Consider the following 24,070-nt stretch of genomic DNA (forward strand, 5'->3'; position numbering starts at 1 on the left):
TTGCAATTCTTGAGCTCAGCATACAGCGCTTTCAAAATGTTCAACTCTCAATGCGAGTGTAGCTCCCAACACGTTGGTTTGTGTTTTGGATAAAAATGACACAATTTAGCTTAGATAGGAATCTTTCGTGCGTTTCAATAAATAAATCTAATGCATTATCTAAAACGCAAGCAAAATAAATATGAATAAATATATATTAAATATATGTACATATATTTAAAGAAGCTGCACCCTAAAGAATTTAAATATACATATTTTTTTTAATTTGAGGACAATGAAACACTCGAACTGTGTATTACAGTGGCTGTCAAATGGACGGAAATGGCTGCAACACTGCTTATGGCGTGGCTAGGCGTAAACGTAACTACGTAGCCGCAAGAAAAATTGCGTCAAATCAATCACAGATTGGATGCCAACAAATATGCAGCTACAGAATGTGTTTCTACAGATATTCAAAGTAGTATCCACTAGTGAGTTTCAAAAAATCCTATTTTTATTCATATGAAATATACATATGTACATTTGACATACATACATATGTACATACAAAATTGGAGTTGATCCGGCCAATAGTTTCGAAATTCCCAATCAGCTCCCAAAACTTTAAACTTGAAAAAATATGATTTTTGTTGTTGTAGCGGCAGAATTCTGCTGAGTTAACAGTCCTTGACCGGTTAAAAAAATCTGAGTTTGTTCCGTTTACGTAAGCCCGACAGGAATGGGAACGGAAAAACAAAAGAATCGCAACCAACGGTCAAGGGTTTCTTGACAATGAGTCGGAGCTTGCACAAATAAAACTTTTCGTACTGATTAACTTCGTCAGCGACGCTAGGTGGTTCAGGGAGGACAATATATAGTATAACTATACTTGACACGCTGTTTTCAGAGTTGGTGAGGAAAACTTCTCCGAAACGGCTGAATCAACTTGAAATGTTCGCACGACCCCCAGAATATTCATATCTGCTAGGAAATATTCGGAGGAATAAGAGTTTGACAATAATTTCGATTGTTTGAGCCGCTCTGAAATACGTGGGCCAACCGTTGGATGACGTCGACGACAACTTATCTAATCCTTACCATCCTAACAGAGATTAGGTACCCGTTACAAAAACAACAACGACAGAGGGAAAAGCACGCAGGTTGTGCTGACCATCTGCCTAGATGAATATAAAGCATTGTGCTTCCACAGAAGTTTAGTGCGGTCCTTGAGAGAAAGTTGTGTCCCATTTATCGAAGAGAACCTCCATACATCGGCTTTTAAAACTATTTCCACCTCATTGTGAAAGAAAACTCAAATCGTTCATATAATTTAGTGCATTTTATTTTATTTTGTTATAATTTTTTCCAGAAAATTGTCATTGCTACTTTATAAACTAATTGGATCAACTTTAAAATACTATATTAATAATTTTAGAAATTTAATATTATAATATTATTTTATTAATTATTAAATTTGATTTAGCCTGAATATGCATTTATACAGATTGGTTATTATGTACTTAATTAAATGTTTTCTTACTTCCCACCGCTAAGTACTTATGTAACGTTGAAATTTTACAACTGATATTTCTAGCAAATATTATAAGCTTATATTTTTTATAAACGCCAAGAAAAAATATGTTTCTTGAGTGATAACTGACTAATAGGTTACCAATCACACAGAATCATCAAAACGTAAACAAGAAATTCAAGAGAAAATGGTAAGATTGGATTAAAGATATTTTCGTAAGAAAAAACACTCTCTCAAGTAACACAATTTAAAAAAATCGTCTAAAAGCATTCTAAAACAAACATTGTTTGAATAATTTTTGAACTATGATATTTTGTTTTTAATTCTTGGCTCTGGGTGAAAAGACGTCATTCAGAAATGAAAACTGGTCAACTGTACTTTGAAATATGAATTTTGTTATAGGTATTTGATTATGGTTGCAGGACGTTAAAAATATTTGGAATTGGTTCAAATATTTTAGAATTATTGGGTGGTTCACTAAGTAATTTGACAAATTGAATTTTTCAGCAATCTCTCGTGTATTTATTCGACGATTTGCGTCAACTAACGACTATGTTACCAACAACGGCTTCTAAAGACCTGCCAACACTGCATCCATGTCCCGGAAGGTGTTTTAAAGTCGTTGTTGATAACATAAGATCATTCAAGATCGATATTTGGTGGATCGAAATTTTGCAAACCAATTTTGGCCTGGCATTCAATCTACACCATTGGCGTTCCGTACACATCACATAATTTTCGCATTGCTTGAACTGCATTTTAACCTTTTTTTATAGTAAAAGAGTTAGACATGCCAATAATGTTGATTTCGAACTTCAATCTTCGAAATTCAAAACAAAAATTATATCAAAAAATTTATTAAATTTCTTTGCACACAAACTTTGCTATATCAGCTGTTCAAATATTTAACGTTATATCGTTTAAGTGCGAAGTTGGCTGCGGCACAAACTCGATAAGTTCAGCTGTTGTCATCAAACGAAATTACTTGGTGAACGACCCAATATCATAGACGTTTTAAGTAGTTGAATTAACAACAAAATATTGACATTAAAAATAATTTTATTACTATTTTAGTTAAACTGTAGACTTAGCTTAGGCTAGGAAGTTTAGTGTAGGCATAATTTCAATAAATATAATACAAATTAGAAGAGACATTTTTTCACACTTTCTCTAAGTTTTGTCTGTTCGAGACGCATTTAGGCAACAAATAAATTTTTGTTTTTTCTCTCTGTTTTCAAAATTTCATATTTATTTTAGTTTATTTTATGTATTAATTTATTTAATAGTTATACTTTACTTTTACTAAATACAATGATTAAGTCTTTTAATCTTTAGTGCGTACATTTGCTTAGCTACAATAATATTTAATTTACATGCAAGAGATTTTCGCTTAGTTAAGTAGTTAAGCAATGTTAATATTAGATTAGTCATCATTTAACTCATATTTTTTACAGAGTAATTGTCGCGCAATATACCCAGCAGCAGCTGCGCGTCTTTCATAAGAAACCCATGTCGAGCGCCGTGTAGAGCGCGCGTATATCACTGTGCGACGATATGCGCCAGAAGGGGAAATTGTATGTCTTCGCCGCGTTCTCCTCTTCCGTGCCATCGCCGATCACGACATAGGTGCCCTTGCGCCCGAAACGCGTCATAATGCGCTCGAAGCAGGTGTCGTGGCCTGCAAGCAAAACGAAAAGAGAATTTGTTTAAAAATAAAGTAAATAATAGTGCATTATTGTTGTAATCGAACACTCACCGATCTTGTGTGCGCTGTAGATATTTTCAATGGAAAAGATGCCGCCGAGCCCGAAGAGCAGTACTTTTGCCAAGGCGGGCGCCAGTTGTGTCTGCGTCACCAACACATTCACGCAATTCTCGCGTTGCGCAATCATATTCAGACACTTGGTGGCCAGCGAGGCCCAATTGTCGGTGGCCATCTCGATGTCCGAGCGTATTTGTAGCCATGCGTCGCGCTTCTCGGGACCCAACAGACCGCCAACACTGCGAAAATAAGAAATGAACCGTTAGTAAACAAATATTTCTTTAGTGATCGCAATAGCGGTACTCACTTTCCCCTGTAGGTGTTGTAGATTTCCTTGATTTTACGATATCTGAACGCCAGTTTGCGCATCCAATCGACGCCGCCACGCACGCCGGTCGGCAGGCAGAGATTTGGCGGAGCGCCAGGTGGCGCACCGGAATGAAAACCGTCCGTCGCGAAATTGTAATTGCTCAGATCCTGCCCGTTGTCGTCGGAGGACACATCATCGATGTGCACCTGATCACATTCCTCGATTTCGTTGAAGAAAAAATGCGTGTCGGCCATGTTGAAGACCATCTCCTCCATGCGGAAGGCGATCGTCAGCAACGTGCTTTGGTCTTTGGTGTAGCGATTGGCGAAGGAACCGGAGAGTAGCGTATGGAAAATGATGATCGTCTCATCCAGATCCCAGATGAAGACGCGTTCTGGCGGCTTGGCCGCATCACTGTTCGGTGTGTCTGATGTGGTGCTGCGCGTTGGACTCGGCTGCTGATGGCGTCTTCCACGCGAGCGCCCACTCTTGCTGGTGGGCGTGCTCTTGGCATGTGCCGCCGACGCGGCCGCCGTGGAGTTTGTGCTAAGCGTTGCCGCGGCAGCATTTGGTGAGATCGGCAGCGGCGAATGCGGTGAATGTGTGGCATGCAACACCGGTGTCGTCGAGTGCGTGTCTGTGGGACTCTCGGACAAATTGGAAGCGCCCACATGAAAGCCATGACTGGCAGCACTGGAACTGGGCGAGCTGACGGCGGCGTATGGTGAGTAGCTGGCTGGGTTGTAGTAGTTGCCGTACTGATCGTTGTAGTAGCCACTATAGTCCTGTTGCGCCGCCGCTGCTGCTGCAGTGCCGAATTGCGCGTAATTGTTGTAGCCGTAAGCGGTCGGGTAGAGCTGTGAGGAATTGTTGTTGCTTGCCGCAGTGGCGTACGATGAAGTTAAGTACGGCGAACTGGGTTCAATTTTGGTAGCGGCACGCGCCGCAGCCGTTGTGTAGGGTGTGCCGTAGGTGGAGTAGAAGGGTGGCGTATACTGTTGCATGCTGTTATAGTAATTGTAATAATCGTGTTTACTGGTGTCGTATGCGGCCGCCGCAGCTGCTGCTGCAGCTGATGAATTCACCGCCGCCATGGCAGCGCTGGAGGAGGAGTTTGTACCAATACCCGCCACACTGCTCTCCATGCCACTCAAACCGCTGACACCGACCGATGAGCAACTGTAGATAGAGCTGTTGGCGGGCACGCCACCATTGCCCGTCATTACGCTACCGCCATCCAACTGTGCAGCGTTGCTACCACCCAGCCCAGACTGCGTCTCAATACCAGCGCCAACAGCATTCACATTAGATGTGCCACCACTGCCGCCGCTATTATTTAGACCCGGACTGCGATTCTCCGACTTTACAGATGTCAAATGCGTTTCAGTTGGCAGCCAGTGCGACATTCCCGCGCTACCGCTGCCAGCCACACCAACACCTAAGTCGCCATGTCGTCCCGCGCCTGTAGCTCCCGCATTACTTAGACCTGTTGTAGCATCGACTCCACTCGACGCCCCTTCAGCCGTCGTGTGTGGATGCTGATATGTGGAGAAACTACTGCCGGGCGACTGCGTGAATGAAGCGGCAGCAGCGGAGTTTAGTGAAGGGTAGGCGCTTAGTCCAGTTGATAGGCTGCAGCTTGAATTCAGGTTGGGCGCCGCATTGTAGTGGCCGCTGAGTGACGCCAGCGAAGTGATTGTTGGTTGCAGTGGCTGTGATTGCGGTGGCAGCGTCAGTGGGCTGCATTGACCGGACGGAGCGGAGGAAGCGGCGCCAGCTCCGCCCAGCGGCGACTGTGTATGTGGCAGGGAGTGAGGATGAAGTTGTGAAGTATGGTGTTGAGGCTGCTGTGACTGTTGTTGTTGTTGATGTTGCTGCTGATGATGCGGCGATTGAGCAGTGGTTTGAGAACAAAGGCTAGAATAGAGAAAATAATATTTTTTTTTAGAAATTTACGGTATGTGGGCTTTGTTTTATTGGTATGAATTAAGAAAGGACCAATATAAGTAATGCAACTCAACTTTACATTAGAGTTATAAGCGGCGCTAAGCTGTAACACAGTGCCAAAGTATTTGTCCCTAAATCTGACCAAATTTGACTCGAACTGGCCCCCTCAAACTGCGTCCATGAGCCAAATGGATACAAAAATCCCTAAAATGGTATAACCCTTCTTTAAGTGCGTGGGCAGTTTGATCTTCATACGTCAATATAAGTATGTGTGTTTTGGGAAGTCTACTTTACCACGAATACAAGTATTTGAGTGTCACAAAGCATTCAGTGAAGTTCGTGAAGTCATCGACACTCATCTCATGCGTGTCGTTTAACCATCTCGGTTAATGGCAACGAATGGCATCGAAAGAGTTAAAGAAACAGTGTTTGAAAGTCGTCGTGTTGCCATCAGAGAGACAGCAGAGGATCTCAACATCGCTTTTGGATCTGAATTTGGATCTCAATACATTTTGGTTTATGTTTAGCTTCAGTGCTTCAGTGCTAGACTCGTACCAAGTGATCGGAATGTTTTGCAAAAACGACGTGGAGTGGAGTTCGCTAGAAGGATGCTTGAGAATTTAGAGTCCATTCATCAAAGACATCATTACTGTTAATAAACGTGGATTTAAGAAGATGAAGCCGTCCAAAAATTAAGCGGATGATGCTCAAGAATGAACGGAAACTGTAAAACTAAAATTCGGTGAAGACACTGAAAGCGATCCCAGCCGAGGCTTATAACAAGTATGTATATGGAGAACTTGATTAAGCGTTAGTATACTTGTATTGGCTCAAAAGGAGACTTTCTAAAAGATAATAAAGATTTGTGTTAGAATTCACGAAAATTTATTTTTTTTTGTCAGTCCAGACCTTAGTTGGATATACTTTTCGGTAAGTTCCGGTTACTTCGATTAAAATTCATGAAAAAATAGTAAGTCCAGATCTTAGTTGGATGTTCTTTCCGGTTACATCTTTTTCAAAACACCAATTTTTTAACAATTTTATTTTGGTGGAAACACTGAGTTTGAGAAATTATGGTTCCAGATCTGGATTAAGTTACAGATCAGAACCGAAAATCAAATATGTAAGCGCTTTAGTAATATTGTGATAAAAATTTAGGAAGGAGACTCAAAAGCTTTCTATCCCTCGAGTGGGATTATAGTTTTTTCATTCGATCTAGAAATGTTTCAATGAACTATATTCATCTTTCCAATACTTATTCCTCAACGCTAAAAGTATAATATATTCCTGTAAGCGCTTAATTAACATTTTAATGAAATTTATCAAATAAGTAATCAAATAATTTGACTCTTTATATTTTATAGGCCTCTCATATCTGTATATTTTCATTTTGATCTACTCTACAGACAAATCACCAAATTGGAGTTAATGTGAGCTGAAGTCCCACAAGCCAAATGGGCTAATAAAGCCAAGAATTATTACCCAGAGTTCCAAGAATTGCTAGTGAATGGCGGTGAACTATGAGAAAACCGGACACAAAGAATGGTAAATAAAAATAAATAAAATGCTTAAACGTTAAACGTAAAGAAATAGAAAAAAAATAAATAAAACAAAGGGAAGGACAGAAGTAAAGTAACAAAACGCTGGAGATGTCGCCAACGACGGCAACGAAAATGAGCAATAAAAAATCAATAACTCTTGGCGCAAACATAAAAATCAACATAAACGCTAACAACACTAACAATAATAAAATAAATACAACAACCATAGCGCACAAAGAGTGAAGTGGAGTGGAGAAAAAACTAAACGAAATGGAAAGCCTGAAAAGGAAATTAAAAATAAACACTTGAAACATGCATGTCCAGCAGAAAAGTCAAGTGTGCCATCCTTAAGCCGAGCGAAAATAAAACGGTGAAATACTGTAACACACATGTTGCTATGTGCAGATGTGTGTATATGTGTCGTATATTATTTGTATGTATGTATTTATACGGGGCGCACTTAGATTGCTGTCAAGTGCCTCTAGCGGCGGTTTTAGAGCCTACAGGCTCACGTATACATTTCTACACACACACTACATATGTATATGCACAAAAAATTAAACTAAATAGGCGAAACTATGCAGAATTACAATAAAAAATTGTAAAACTCTGCGCATCCTAATCATCTGCTTCGGTCCCATTTAGCGACACACTTGACTTGATCCGTTGCCCGTTTGGCTGGACCGTGCCGCGCTGGCGACCACGTGTGAACATGTGCGCGGCAAATGTTGCTGCTTTATGCTTTTTTATCTTCTGCCGTTTTGGCCGAAATTTGCCACAAAGCATACACAAATAATTTTATTTTTATTTTTTTTATTTTTATTATTTCTACTTTCCACTATATATGAGATAGAAGTACTATATACCTATAATATATGCATGAAGATGAAGTGAAGTCTAAAAGTTGTCTTTAAAGTCGATTGATGACGGTTATAAATTTAAGTGACATTAAGCATATACAAACATATGTATCTATAAAGACATATGTACATACATACAAACGCATATTGTATACATCGGTACTATACCACTAGCGTATAATTTTATGCATTCAACTGGATGATGATGATGATAATAACTCCAGTTAGAAATTATTGACCGTTGACCGCTAAACATCATATCATGTCAGGTTGATTGAAATTATTTTGGATACTACATAAATGTAAAGAGTGGTTCATAAAAGGCTTAGTATAAAGAGTGATCCATTTCGAGGTTCCCAACTTTTTGAAAAGAAAAAACACAGAAACTTCAAATCTAATACGGAGTGTTTATTATCACTCAAAAGAACATTATTTGGCATTTATTTTTTGGAGAATATCGTTTTCTAATGTTGGCCACACAGAAAAAAGTCTAACGATGTGATATCACTTGATCTTGTTGGCCAATCGACCGACCCAAAACGTGAAATTATCTGCTCACCGAAGTGTTCTCTCAATAAATCCATTGACTGATGCGATATGTTACAAGTGGCGACGTATTGATGAAACCAAATGTCGCCGAGATCACGAGCTTCAATTTCAGGCATCAAATAATCGGTTATAAGTGCGCGATAACGATCGTCATTGAAGGAAACGTTCTCACCGGCATCGTTTTTGAAGAAATATAGATCGATGAAACCTTTGTTTTTTCTGGATAAAAAGAATCCTCTTAGGTTGTTCTTCGTCCCAAGTGCGGCAATTTTGCTTGTGTGCATATCCTTTGAGCCAGAAATGGGCCTATTTGCGAAACAAAATTTGGCTCAAAAACGTCGGATTTTCTTGGAAATTTTCAAGAGCCCGTAGAAAACGATGTCGCTTGGGAAGGTTGGTCGGGCAGTTCTTGCACAAGCTGAATTTTGTACGCTTTCAATTTAAGATCTCGACATCAAATGCGCCAAGTCGTTCCATACGTCAGTTCGAGTTGCTGCGAACGACGCCGAATCGAGTCTCCACGGTCCAAACAATACTGAACATAAATAGCATGACAACTTCGAGTATAAAAATATCTTTCTTTTGATTTTGATCTGAACAACATTTCCGTAGTTTGCTCCGTTGGCTTGGGCAATAAGCCATGCCAAATGATGTAAAGATAATATATCGAATAAAATAGTTTAGCACGCAAGAACTTGATTATGATCGTGAAGTTCGTATGGGTGCTGCATGCTATAGTAATCCGATATATTTGTGGTCGGCCCCAACCAATAAGCAGGCTTTTAGGATGAAAAGGAGGTCTGGAAATCTTAGATTACGATCTCAGAATCAAATCCTGATCTCAAAAACAGGTAGGCATGTCAAAATTATCGCTTGTTTTTTAAAACCCCCAGTAGATGTTAGAAATAAATTCCTAGCTATCTTCGGCTACTTGAAATCTTAGCATACATACATATATGGAACTAATTATTTATTAGGTTGGCCGAAGGAGAAGCGTTGTCATTGTCTCCAATAAGCTTTTGGTATTTTTCTATAACCCTTAAAAGCTACAATTTCAAAAATATCAGGACACTCGCTGAGGATGAGATAGGCGCCACGACCAAGGTCGAAGGTTTTGCACGCCTTTTTTTTAGCAAAAGAGCAACTGTAACCAAATATTCAACCAATATGTTGAGGCTCATATCAATAGTTGGGTATTTATTATTGCTGCTCCCAAAGCCACAATTAACGCTGGATGCGTCATTTTGATGCACTATCGTAGGACATCATAATCTTGCAATGCCGTTTCATTTGTGTTCTCAATGAAACTACTTTTAACCGTTATGCTCTTTGTGGTCGGCATTTCAAGGTTTGATGGTTGATAGGTGCGTAATTTTCTGTGTCTGGCTTGTGATAGAGCAAGGTATTCCAGAAAAAGTGGAAAAAATTTCCGAGTAAAGTGGAAAAGAGTTTCACAGAAAGTCGAAAATAGTTTCCGTATTTCATTTTAGATTCCAGGTGCGGCAAAAACTGTTTTATGACAGACCCATTTTTAGCGCTTGCTCTCCAAAAGACCAGTGACCCTTTTACTTTAGTATATGTAAGTCTTTTTATACTATTTCTAGGCCTATTTAATAAGCGTTTGGTTTTATCCTGTCATACCTAGACCATATCTGCTTTTGCTTCTTGCAGCTCGTTATTGATTTCCATTTGCTCTGAGCTATTTGTTGGTTCAAAAAAGAAAGCCTCAAAAGCTTCATTTTAATCGTTTCCATCTGGCGGGGTATTAATTCCGTATCGGATTCATCTAAAGAGGCACCTAGCTTTGCTTGGAATCAATCTGTGTTGTCAACAAGGAAAGCATTTCCGCCTGCCTATCCGTGTATAAGGTTGCTTTACTATAAGTATCCCCCGTAGTTTTTGAATTGAACTCCACACTATACCTAGTACTTCCGGAAGAGGCTGGCTGAGTTTGTTAGACGGATCGAAAGAGAGATGTCAAGATCATTGGAGTATTCGAACATACTTATACCGACGAAGTCTAAACCAAAACCAGTCTATAAAACAACTACCAATTAACTCCTTGAATATCCAATAATATATTTGGTAGATCTTTCGCGTATATACTACATACATACATACATGTATAATTAAATTGCTCTCAGAAAAAATTTGACTGACTTAAATCATTTTGACTAATAATAATTATTTTTTTTGACACTATAAGATTTTTCGATACTCAAGCCGCTGCTGTGCCATTCAACTGACTGTTACGCGATATGACAATTAATCAACACACTTTAGCAACAAAAAAAAAAACATCTAACACAACAACAATGATAACAACATGTAGTAGGAAAGGAGCGCCGAGAAAGAGTTTGGCGCTAGCCATAAAGAAATTTGTTATAATTTTTCAAAATTAGAAACTTACAGCTAATTGAGGGGATAAAACAACAACACCAACAACAACCGCGACTAATCATTTTAGAATGACATGGAGACTCCCGAAAAAAGTTGCTTGTGACATTTTTACAATGGAATCTGACACCTGCATGCTGTGGCGTGTGGTTGACGAGGCAAGCACACAAGCACACAAATACACATTCATACATACATACATCCATAATTATATGCATACACACAATTACATAACTGAGCAATCTGCATAAGTCACCGTATATGAATGAAATTTGTCATCTGCCGCAATGTGGGAGAAAGGGTGTTGAGGTGGACTCTTGTGCGCTCCGTTTACACACACACTGACATACATATCAATAGGTACCGTTAAACGATGAGCATGGGAAAATATCTTACATCGTTTTTCTTGCTACTAAAATTGGTCTGACGATCATTTTATTCAATTCTGCTCAGCTGCTTGCCGGCCTTCACACTGTACCCCCTTCCTGCTCGGCAGTGTTTGTCTCGTGCGCTACTTGTACATATATGGATACATATACATACATACATATGTAAATATGCATTATTGTTCGATGATAAATGAAGTTCATTGTCGTGCCGCTGTTCGATCATATTTTAGTTGTAGCCATTTGTTGTTGTAATTTGATGCATAGGTGCCGTAGCTAATGCTGTTTGTTGTTGTAATGAAATTCAATAAATGTCTCCAAAGCGTCAGAAATATGAGTGGGAAAATTGTACGGCTTCATTTGGTTACAAGCAACATTAGTCTATGCGTGATTGTGTATATGTGTGTGTTTGTATAATCATGTTATTGTTTGTATGTACATACATAAGTATGTATAGAGCTGTGGCGGTGATTAATTTAGTTAGGTGAAATTTAATAGCTAATGTAGAGTTATTGAGGACTTTTATTATTATTTTTATGTTTTTTGTATAAAAATACAGCTGTGCGTAAAATAAATGAAACCTAATGCTTATTACATTCGTGTAAAATATTGTGAGAAATTAATAATTATTGCAGCTTTCATGGATGTGACACTTATTTGTTAATTTTAGAAATAAAAATAAAATTAAAATTAAAAAAAAAATTAGTTTTTTTTTAGGGTTGCCAGACCTACAATTTAGGGAACAAATGATTTTTTTACCAATCTTGTGTTTAGTATATTTTGAATAATTGTACAATGCTTGTATTTGCTATATGTATAATCTGATCAAATTTGACCCGGACTGCTCCACTGGAGTCTAGTATATTATGAATAATTGTACAATGCTTGTATTTGCTATATGTAAGATCTGATCAAATTTGACCCGGACTGATCTTGAGTCTGCTATCCTTCGTCTTCGACGGTTAATGCGGTTGAAAAAATACGCACATTATACCACCTGATACCCGAACTGCTCCACTGGAGTCTAGTATATTATGAATAATTGTACAATGCTTGTATTTGCTATACGTAAGATCTGATCAAATTTGACCCGGACTGCTCCACTGGAGTCTAGTATATTATGAATAATTGTACAATGCTTGTATTTGCTATATGTATAATCTGATCAAATTTGACCCGGACTGCTCTACTGGAGTCTAGTATATTATGAATAATTGTGCAATGCTTGTATTTGCAATATGTAAGATCTGATCAAATTTGACCCGGACTGGTCTACAGCGCGTTAATCGAATCGACAAAAAAAGATCGATATTTTAATAGATTGGTGCAACCGTTTATAATCTCTGTATGTCAATTAGTGTGTGTTTGGAAGCAGTTTATATAGAACCCGAAAGATCTGTCTGGTGATTTTTTTTTACATTGAAACTTGTTTTTTTTTTGAAATTATGTGTTTCCGATGCAATCCCGGCTACGTTGTTGTTGAAAATGTTGCAGAGTATCTTGGAGTGTCTAGTATTTTACGAACCCAAGTTTTTCAGTAGCACAAAGCATTCAGTGAAGGTCGTGATATCATCGAAAACTTGCCTCTTGCGAGTTGTCCATCCAGCTCTGTTAACCACAGAAACGGTGCTTGAAAATCGCGATGTTGTCATATGAGAGATAACAGAGTAGCTCAAGATCTCTTATAGATCGACTGAACATATTTTGGTTAATGTTTTGGGCAATGTTTTGGGTATGAAAAGCGTCAATGCTACACACACATTTTGCCAAAATTACATTAAGAAGATGTCGTAAAAGAGATACCTGACAAGATAACTGGGGATCCTACATTCAACGAGCAGAGCATTACTAGTGGTGAGTTTATGAAAATGACGTAGAAACTGTTCAACAATCTAAGGAATGGCGCTCTAAAATTGAGCCAAAACCGCAAAAATCAAAACTCCTTGAAGGCACTGGATTCTATCTCAACCGAGGCTTATAACAAGTAGATGGGAAATTGAATTAACCGTTGGCATGCTTGTATTGGCTGAGGAGCCTATTCTAAAGACGATAATAAAGATTAGTAATAAATTGTGTGGAGTATGGAGTCATGTGTAGAAGTTCACGCAAGCGAGGAAAGTCCTCTGAATGGCTTTCAATTGGAAGTTGCTAACAACGATTATTTACATACGGCTCAAGCAGCTCACGCCTTCCTATCTTAGACCAAGTATCATCTGGGAAGCCAAAAAACGTCCGTTTGAAGGCGAACTAAAGTGAGAAGTACTCCCCAGGTTTATGCGCTGGGTTGGGGACGCGCCCCGTAAAAAACACACCCTCAATGAAGAGGACACAAAAGCATCGGATGATAGACCCCCTTCAAACTCGGTGTCTACGCCAATAAGGAAGAAGATTAAATTGTGTGAAAATAGAGTTTTTTACAGTCCAGACCTTAGTTGGAAATACTTTCAGGCGTGTTCCGCTTACATGTACTCGACTTTTTCTGTCACTCCGGCTCATATTTGTTCATATATATAACAATATATTAAATACTTTATACAAATGTCTTATCATATATACATACATAACTAAACAACAACACACATGACCCAGGAAGGCAATTGCCTGCGTACCTCTTTATTGTAACTTTTTCGTTTCAGCATACATACTAATCCCTTAAGTAGTGGGCGCATCCTGCATCTTGCCGAAGCATCTGCAGCAGGTTTCTATAGCCTACACAGACACATAGTATATGGTATATTCCACAAACGTATGCGCATGCGCAGGCGTTAAATGTTAAGCGCATTTCAAATGCTTAGAATTCTCTTCTTTTTTTTTTTGCTTTAATTTTTTCTAGCCTTATTTAAATGCCCTACGCCTGGCTCTCGTGAAGTGTTAAAAATACTGAGGTTGTGTGACACTTTTTCTTTACATTTATTCTATTTGGTGTTCTTTTTGTTTTCTGATTTCACTCGTAAACCGCTTAGGCGAACAAGTACGGCAACGAGTGCGTGTTCGTAGCAATTGAAAAGTGTTTCGGAAGATTTGTGACATAAATTTCTATGAATTCCTTACACATGTTCTTTAACGAGCGAGTGCTTGCTTTTGTAAGCGTGTAAGTGTATGTGTGCGTATGCAAAATGTGAAAAGAACAGGCAGTGTTTCTGTGGAATTTCTAAGCATTTTGTTACACTTCTTTCTTTACAAATTTGAGATTAATATTATTTGTTCTAAGTGCTCATAAGGTCGTAAGTGTTTTCGACTTTTCCAAGTGTGCTGTAAAAGTATGCGCGCATAATTTGTCATTTAAATATAAAAAATCAATTTATTGCTCATGTGTTGCTGGTTTTTGGAAATATTTGAAGTGGTCTGGTTTTTATATTCTGATTTTAAGCTGTGAATTGCATTGTAAAATAATTAAAGTTACCAAACAATTTTTATGGTGCCACTTTGACTGTTATTTAAGTATTTTTTTATCGATAGATGTTAGAAAAAAGTAGTTTTTCGTTTATGTGCGAGACATTAAGACTGCAAAAAAGTTCCACAAAAAAGATGACCGCTGATTATTCAAGAAAAAGGTAACTTAAATACCAAAACTGTATGAAAAATTATCCTTTACTCTTCTCTTAATTTTTCTAGAATACCAAAATTACCTAAAAAATATTATTCCTTACTCTACTTCCCGATTTTAATATTTCAGAAAACGAGAAGAAGAAGAAGTATATATCTACAATCAACAATCAAACATGAATAAAAGATACCAAATATTAGAGGTCAAACACCAAAAACCTCAGACATTATTTTTAATGTTCGATTCCTCAAAATTTGGTGAGTGGCGAATAGAACAAACAACTGGTATAAACGACGTACTATATTCGCACAATGAAAGCATATAACAAAGTTTTATACCATTTCAATGAGGTATCCATAACCGCCTGGAATAGATGGTATACCAATAGAGCACTACTATGGAACCTGATATACGAGGACACCGAAAGATGTGAAAACAATCGCATTTGCGGACGACATCATAATAGTAGCAGTAGCTTAACATCTGGATGACCTCGGGATAAAATGCAATGGCTGCATGAAAGGTTTGCGCCGATAGATTGCTATCATGAGTCTAGAGCTGGCTGAGCAGAACACAGAAGTCTTGCTCATAAGCTCCAGGAAAATTGAAGAAAATGTATGTATGAAAATGCCATAAGAGAAGATGAGATTACGTCATAGCCACAGTTGAAGTACTTTGGTGTAATAGTGGACTCAAGTCTCAAATTCAAGGAACACTTGGCACATACAACATGTAAAGCAAATAAAATCTATAATGCTTTATCTAGAATTTTGGCAATTTAAGGTTGTGTGCGTTCCAGACAAAGATTTTTAATGTGTTCAGCCATACTGGGCCCAATACAATACATACAAGTATACAAATATCGTCATGAATTTAGTGCATATTGTCCGACGTGTATAGAGTGAAACATACTCTATCATTGCCCTCGGTTTTCAAGTATAAAGTAAAAGCTGAAAACCACACTTAAAGGTAAACTCATGGTGGAAAAATTGACTGCACTTATGTATGTGCGAGTCCTCTGTAAAATGGAAAGCTGTCAACGAAGCGGCAGCTCTAATTATGACAAGGTGCAGACATTTACAACAGATTTGGCGTCAGTCAGTCCGTACAATAGAGGACACTTAAATGTCTTTTTCTACCCCATGAAGTAACACTTTGTCCAGTGGTCTTGCGAGGGAGAAATGAGATGGGCGTATGTAAGGTTTAGCGAATTAAAGATTCGACGACTTTGAACTGTGTCACGATGGATTTGAAAAAATATATGTAACTTATATCTATATTTTCGAAATGAAAAATATAAAAGTATTATTAGGAAATCAAAAAGTCAAGTATTTGAAAATACTATATCGAAAACTCTTTCCTAGCTGAGATATTCTAGTATAAGGGGGAAATTCATACAAATGTATAGATTTGAAGAAAATTTAAAATGCCATAGAAATATATCCGGAGAACTGCTCTTTCATTAAAAGCAAACGAATTCTCAAGTCGTTTAAAGTTTCAGGTATTTTAGGGGCTACATGGGTTTACCTCAAACTTTAACCGACTTGAGAATTCGTTCGCTTTTAATCAAAGAGTATTTCCAAGCATATCTTTCCATGGCGCTTAACATTTATTTTTTCAAATCTATATTATTTATACTTACTAAATCCATGTAACCCCTAAAATACCTGAAACTTTAACCGTGTTGAGCATTCGTTCCCTTCAGGTTTCAAAAAATCGAATCTTTTTTTATCGTCTTATTCAATACTACAACACCTCTAGAATATTGTCCTAAGTCTTCAAGTTAATCCGAGTAATAGTTTCGGCGACACAGCCTTGAGAAATTGTGCGCTCGAGGCTAGCTAGGCTAAGTGCGCCGTCTTTAAACGTGTTTTTTCTCGAAACTGTGTTTTTCAAATCGGTTGGCTAGATTTCTCCAGAACTACTCAACCGATCTTCATGAAATTTTACACAAGGGTTTGAGTTAAAATTCTTAAAGACTTGAACGAAGGAAACCAAATGCGAAATTTTCACTGAAATTTTCCCTTTTTTAGTAAAAATGCTTGCCAAAAATCCTGTTTTTAGTTTTCGTCCAAGTCCTTATAAGGAGTTATTCTGCCAACGCGGGTGCAGTTTTTTTCCGAGGGCTTACCGGAAATGGTGTCGCAATGGACAAGTTTAAAATTTTTTTGCCATAAATTTCAGAATTTGTTTGTTAATAGTGAATGTTTGAAATAATAAAAAATATAATAAAATATTTCATTTTTATGTCTCAGAAAACAATTGTTGAATAAAGCTGTTTTTTATACGACAAAACCCCTTAAGGAAATTTTAATTCTTATGGTAAACTTACCGATTTCGTTCATTTGTATCCGTGTGCTCTGTTTTGGGACGTTTGACCTGCAAAAAAAAAATATTAACATTTTTAAATCAGAAAATAATGCTAAAATTCTAATAACTGTTACAAAATATACCATACATAAGTAAATAGTATTGAGTGCCTATTGACAGTTTTTACACCTCAACGACTTCAGGAATCATTTATAAAAAATATAAGGTCCACATATAAATCTAAACAAATAGTATACAACAAAAACAAACAATCACAAATTTTCACAATATATTTATAATTTTCATATTTATGCAATTACTGTTGCATCGGCAAATTGCATTTAGTTAAACAAAGCCAAAACCGCAATAGGTGCTCACGCCGTCGCCTAAGCGTTCCCATCGCTTTCTTATTTTTTTGTTTTTATATAAAAATATTTCAGTGTAAAAATAAATAAAAAGCAAATTCAATAAATGCTTGCATAAACCTTTGCATAAACTTTTGCATTTTCGTTTACATTTGTGCGCAGGGCGTAAACAAAAGCGCGCAAGGCGAATTTACAAAAACAAAAACACCAGAAGCTACCGCCTTCGCCTTGACGGCAGTCACTCAACTGACTTTCAAGCGCGCAAGTGGCTGACAAAATGCGCCGGACTGCATTTGTTTATATGCCAACGGTATATTTGTGTATTATGTATTTGTCGCATTAATTTATTTAATTGTTTGCTGTGTTTATTTTGTTTCTAAAGCGGCGACTTCTGCATTGACTAGCGCCAAGCGAGTTTGTGCCTTTAAATGCAAGTTTATTTGCTTAATTTTGTTTATCAATTTTCTCACTTCAGTTCTGTGCGAGAATGCATTTATTTATTTTTTAATTACATACATAAAAATATGTAGTATGTATATAGATGTTATATTTTTTATTATTTTTTTTTAGTAATGCTACTGATTTTTGCTGATGTTTGATTGCCTTCCTGGAAAGCTGAAGTCAGTCTGTTCTTTTTCAGGTTATAAGTATATACACATATACTATATATGTATATATTCATACATAAACATAAATATATACATATATACATATGTATATGGTAAGTTTCCATATTTGTATTTTGGTATGTTAGAGCCTTATCACACGAGGCAACTTTTGTTGCGGCAACTCTTGGTTTATAGGCTAGGGGGCGACGAGGAGAGGGGAATCGCGCCGAGTTTCCAGTGTTCAGCAACTCGCTTTGTGTTCTTATTCGTAGCAGTTCGCTGCGACGTTTTTCGGCATTCGTGTTCTTTCTTTCGTAGTACATAGTTGCATATATTTAAAAAATTTAATTTCATCTTTTGGTAAGTAATTTGCAAATATGTATACAAATATTCATAATATAATATAAATATTTTAGAAAATGGAGTATGAGGAAAAAATCGAATTAATTAAAGATATTGTAAAATGTATGGAGGAAGCCATACTTATTGATTCAGACGATAGTAAAAAGGGTGATATATCTTTATTTTAATAAATAAAATGTATTTCTTAATTGACAGAGCTGATTAATATATGTGATAGAGTGGCCCAAATACCTATAAGGAAAAAGAAGAGACAATGGGTTAAAGTAAAGAGTAGACAATGGGTTAAAGTAAAGTGAAAGAGAATGAGAAAAAAACTCGAACAGAGTTGCGCAACACAAGTTGCTCGTGTGAAGGTAATGGGCGACAGCAAAAGAGAATCGCCCGAGAATTAGCAACTAAAGTTGCCTCATGTAATCGCAAACTTATAGGCATAAACCTGCCAGCGCCCAACACCAGTTGCGTCAATATATTTTGCGATTTTCAATATTTTTGCTTTTTCGGTGGTTTTTGTTCGTTCTGCTAAATAAATGTCTGCTCCTTGCATTTATTATGTAAATTCGTAAATTTTTTTTTTTTATTATTTTTACTTTTATTTATATTGCTTAGCACATGATAATCGTGGGAATTTTTCATGTGTCTGCTGGCGTGTGGAAACGTAAGCATTAAATGCGTTAAATAAAGTAAATGAAAATGCTTCCGAAATTTACCGTTATTGCATAAATTACAATTCACTGTGGAAGTAATAAATTTTTCGTTTATATTTTGACTAACTTTCTTTAAATATTGGGTAGTCGAAAGAGTCTTTTCGTATTTTGTCAATAGATGTCGTTGCAGTCGTATATCTCAAAAGTGGTCGAGCAAACTGGTACATATTTGATTATTTATTTATTGTTATAAATAAAAAAAATAAGTTAGAACTTGATGAGAAATACGAAGAGACTTTTTCGACTAATATATAAAGGTATAAAACTATCGTGCTACAAAAATGATTTTCAATTTATGAAAGATGATATTGTTGTTATTGTAACGGTTACCTAGTAACCTTTAGAATGGTAAGGATTAGATAAGTTGTCATCGACGTCATCCAACTGTAAGCACAGGAAACGCACTGTTTCGACGAGGTAGGACCATAGAGAGAGGGGTGTCAGATGTGTAGCGTTATCAGGGCATGCAAAGAAGTGGTTAGTGTCATGCGGGAGCTGTTGCACGCTGGACGTATAGTTGCTAAGTCAGGAGTTTAACCTGCTACAGTATCTCAAACGAAGTTGTGCAAGAGTCACTCTCGATTCTCACGGCACCTCGAACTCGTCGTCTGCAATGGGTAGTGCTTTGACTCCAAATACGCCATTCACTGAAATGGATTCGGTGTAGGTGTTAATGGTTCCACTACGAATGATCTAACCTCGTTTGGAACGGTAAGTTTTAGATTAATTTATGGGATATCGCTTGCATCGATGTTATGCTCTAGATGGCAACTTTCTTGGATATTAAAACCGAAATTTGTCAAGAAATGCTATTGATCTAAAACGCTGCCAACAGGTTAGCTGTGTTTGTAGGTGTGTAATTTTCGAATAGTTAAGTTAGGTTAGCTTAGCCTGCTAGGCAAATGAGCTACACATAGACCAGTTTCGGTCCCTAGTTGGTTGGAGTTCCGTTAAGAAGTTCATGAGAAGTTATCATCCTTTTTGAAGCTTGATACGAATTTCAACAGACTCTGTGGCATCACTAATGATACCTCTTGAAGTGTCTCATGCCGTGAGATCCCAAATGATTAAAACATTGCCTTGCCAATGCCTATCAAGTAAACAAGAGATGCTCCACTGTTTCCCTGGCGCCCTGCTCTGACATTTCCTGCAGTCTTGTTCTGTGCCGCCACCAGACTGTGCACGGTGAGTATTCCAATCATGTTCCAACACTCCATTCTACCGTTTTACACATAACTTTTGCAGTTTTGTGGCCAGTTCGATCGTTCCATGGAATTTTCATTTTTCTTGCCCTGCTCCGGTACAGATCGTCGCATAGACACTGCATCCAATTTCGTCTCCTATCCCATTTCCCTCGATACCATTGTGGTCTGGCACACATTAGAAGTGAATTCGTTTATTTCTGGCGACACTCACCACTGCTGCCATGCTTTCCAAGACACTTCTGGTCGTTATAAGAAACGAGGATTGATTGCTGCTTGGCTGTCTACGTAAATGTTGACTCTAGAGTTGTCTGCTGATACAGTTGAAGCTAGTCCTGCGACTTTCCCAGTAGCAAAAATGTTTAAAAACTTTAGGGTCTGGCAGCTTAAAATGCTGCTATAAGTAACTCGAAGAATATAACCCCGCAATCGATACTTGTCAAACCGTCACCACCCAAGAGACATACTTAAAGGTTCTGAGATATTTATCTTCAATATTTTGTAAAGTTCCTTTGAAACAAATGATAGTGGTACCAAATTTGCTCAATTTGCTCGTACGCACTAAATTTTTCATTCTGGTATGCTAAAGAACTATTTTCTTGACCTCAGTGCCTATATACTATATAATTAGATCCTAAAACATATAATCCTGTGTAAGTACCTAACTAATATTAGCAATACCGAGTAGGGTCATTAAAACAAAAAGAAAGTAAAAACAACCGTCAGTCCAAAATATCGAGTTCCATCAGTCAAAATTAACCTGAAACTCGCCGCAGTAAATGCAGCGTGTTAAAAGTGTAACGAAGGCAGCTGAAATTAATGAGCTGCGCACCGGTTAACTGTGTCAACAATTAAATTTTGTAATAACTGTGCATTTTATACGATTGCATGGCTGTACAAACCAAGGCACACCCACCTACATTGATACGCACAAATACAGAGGCAACTAGACGGTGTTAAAATTGAAATTGAATTTCACTGGAGCAAAACGAAATTGTCGCCAAGTCAATACTGTTGCTGCGCATGCGCGACACCATGCGCCTCTTTGGCCCTAAAGCGAGTTGGCCACAAAGGTTACTTGGCGAACGACGGGAGGCATTCGACAGATTGGACGTCACAGAAAGCGCGCGACCACCCAGTGGTTAATGTGAGCGTACGAGTACTGGCCTATGGAAGAAGCTGGCACCGGGAAACGATGAAAATATTTCTTAATTTAGTTTGTGGCGTTGCCACTAAGCAACGCTGTGAGGATGGTTTGAAGAATAACATGTGTTCCAAACGTTCATTTTTTTTCTGAAAATCTAGCTTGATAAACGGTTTTTTGTTAGTTTTCAATGGTCTGCTATTTCAGCGCGAAAGCTCTATGCTTCAGGTAGGCAATACGTCCTTAACTTACTGCCGAAAGCTCGCAAGGAGAGCTTTGATACTTTAAAATCGCACCCAAAATCTACACTTTTCACTGAAAGCTGGCAAAGAAAGCTTTCATACTTTCAACTCCGAACTCAAGCTGAAAACATTTCACTGAAAGCTCGAAAGATAGCTTTCATACTTTAAAGTCGCACCTGAAGCTCAACACATTTTACTGAAAGCTCGCAAAGAGCGCTTTCTCACTTTAAAGCTCAACACTTTTCATTAAAAGCTCGCAAAGAGCGCTTTCATACTTTGAAGACGCACGTAAAGCTCAACACATTTCACTGAAAGCTCGCAAAGAGAGCTTTCATACTATACAGTCGTACCTAAAACTCAACTCATTCCACTGAAAGCTCGCAAAGTAAGCTTTTATACTTTAAAGTCGCACCTGAAGCACTACACTTTTAACTGAAACCGTGCAAAGAGAGCTTTCATACTTTAAAGTCCACCCAAAAGCTCAACACATTTCACATGTGAGTTTTCAATAGCTAATCTTTAGCTATGTAAGTATTGTTTTAATAATATTTTATTGTGGTTGTTTTAAGAACACAACAGCATCTCATGTTTGTCACATTTAACTGTCAACTAATTTATGGCGCAAGCGCGTACGAGAGGCACGTTAATTTAACAACAACCAATGCCTGCCTGGGGAAGACCAGCGAGTGCCCCAGCAGCCCTTAACCCACGGCAGTCAGTCACAGCAGCCAACAACAACAACAAGCCTGTGTAGTATGTGGCAACAAATACCTGTTGTCAAACCATTCTTTAGCTGATTTTATTCTTATTTTTGGAAAAATGGAGGCACGCACACACGAACATACATACAGACAGATATACATATGTACTTGTGTGTAAGTTGGAATTTTTTGTCGCCTGCTAAAGCGTTGTTGCAGCGAACTAAAATTCCTTGTGCGCGATCGTAATCGCTTTTGTCTTTACGGCTTATGATTCGGTTTATTATTATACCCGATTTCTTCGGGCGCAGCGCGCACTGATAATTTGTTGTAGTCTTTCTTTTTCATGTGTGTGTTTTTGTTTTTTTGTTTGTGTGATTCTTAATGCTATGTGCTGTGCACTTGGCTTGTTTTATTGGTGATTTCATTCGTGTTGTTCGGCGCTGATAAGATCGATAGTTAGTCAGCTCGCCTTTTTTCTCTCATTTTTTCTCGCTCGCCTGTGCGGTGTAGAGTTATTTAAATTCTTTAATTTTGAATTATGTTGCTTGCGTGACAATTTTTCTGTCGACTGCTGCTGCTGCTAATCGCCACAGCATTCCTGTGACATTGCACGATCGCATCTTCGCTGGCCACTACGCGCTTGCGCTGTGCTGCGGCGTATGCGTGGTGAGTTTACGTTAATTGCCCGGCACACACACCGACGGCCGCGTGTGTTGCGCCTTGTGGTTGCACGTTGCACGCAAGGATCGTTGCGAGAATTGAATCATAAATTACAGGCGCATAAGCGTGGGGTCCGCGCGCTCCTAAATGACTGTAGCTCAGCCGAAGCGACGTCACTCGCCAGTCAACCAACCTTTGCTACGTCACTCGCCAACGCGCCTACCGTCCTTACAATGTGCAACGACGTCGCGTAATAAGGTGAATTTCATGGAGTTTTGATTTTTCCTCAATATTTTTTCGTTTTCGCTCCGTCTTGCCGTGCCTTCTGCGAAGCCATCTTTTGACAATCAAAAATTATGGTGTGTTGAATTTTTATTGTCGCTTGATGATATTGATTTGTCGTTGTTGTGATTATTGTTGTCAGTTTTTGTTGTGTGTGCTGCCTGCCTTTATTTCTTCTTTCACTTGCCACTTGTGTAACTTTTTCCCTGATTTTATTGTTGTTGCTCTTTACTTGTGTTTTCTTTGTTGTCCACTACCTCGCTTTTATGTTTTTATCATTTTATGGTTTGTTTATTGGTTTTTATTATATTGTTTGGCGTTTGTTCTTCTGTGTGTCACATGTATGCACGTATCTTCAGACTCTGGCGTATTACTCTCACGTTGTTGTTGTAATTTTGGGTCACATCTTTAGCTGCTCGCCAATTGATTAATGCCACCATGTCAACATGTTTGAGAATTAGTGTTTTTAAATTTGTTTTCATCCCATTTTCTTTCACTTCATATTTTGGGTTTTGTCATCATTAAAGTCGCGATGCTTAAATCTTTAATTTACGACAAAATAATTGAGCAATTTTTTACTAGACTCCAGGGAATATGGAATGAGGAGTGAAAGCTATAAAATTATGTTGTAAACAGACTTAAAATGAAGCCAACCAATTTGAGCACTTAACTGATTTAAG

The 24,070-nt window shown here is 38.0% G+C and overlaps 1 protein-coding gene across 3 annotated transcripts in view; it reads right to left on the reverse strand.

Moving 5' to 3' along the window:
* Positions 1-2,031: 2,031 nt before the first annotated feature.
* Positions 2,032-24,070, reverse strand: part of LOC120769784 (developmental protein eyes absent-like) — a 94,997-nt gene continuing 72,958 nt past the window's right edge. For all 3 annotated transcript variants that reach the window (XM_040096971.1, XM_040096970.1, XM_040096969.1), the window contains exons 2-5: positions 17,142-17,188; positions 3,580-5,499; positions 3,267-3,511; positions 2,032-3,188 (exon numbers count right to left, since the gene is read on the reverse strand). In XM_040096971.1, the coding sequence (XP_039952905.1) occupies positions 3,007-3,188; positions 3,267-3,511; positions 3,580-5,499; positions 17,142-17,188 (2,394 nt within the window). In that variant the 3' untranslated portion in view covers positions 2,032-3,006. The remainder of the gene's footprint in view (positions 3,189-3,266; positions 3,512-3,579; positions 5,500-17,141; positions 17,189-24,070) is intronic.

The sequence above is a fragment of the Bactrocera tryoni genome, chromosome 2 (genome assembly GCF_016617805.1).
Source record: "Bactrocera tryoni isolate S06 chromosome 2, CSIRO_BtryS06_freeze2, whole genome shotgun sequence".
NCBI classification, from domain to species: Eukaryota; Metazoa; Arthropoda; class Insecta; order Diptera; family Tephritidae; genus Bactrocera; species Bactrocera tryoni.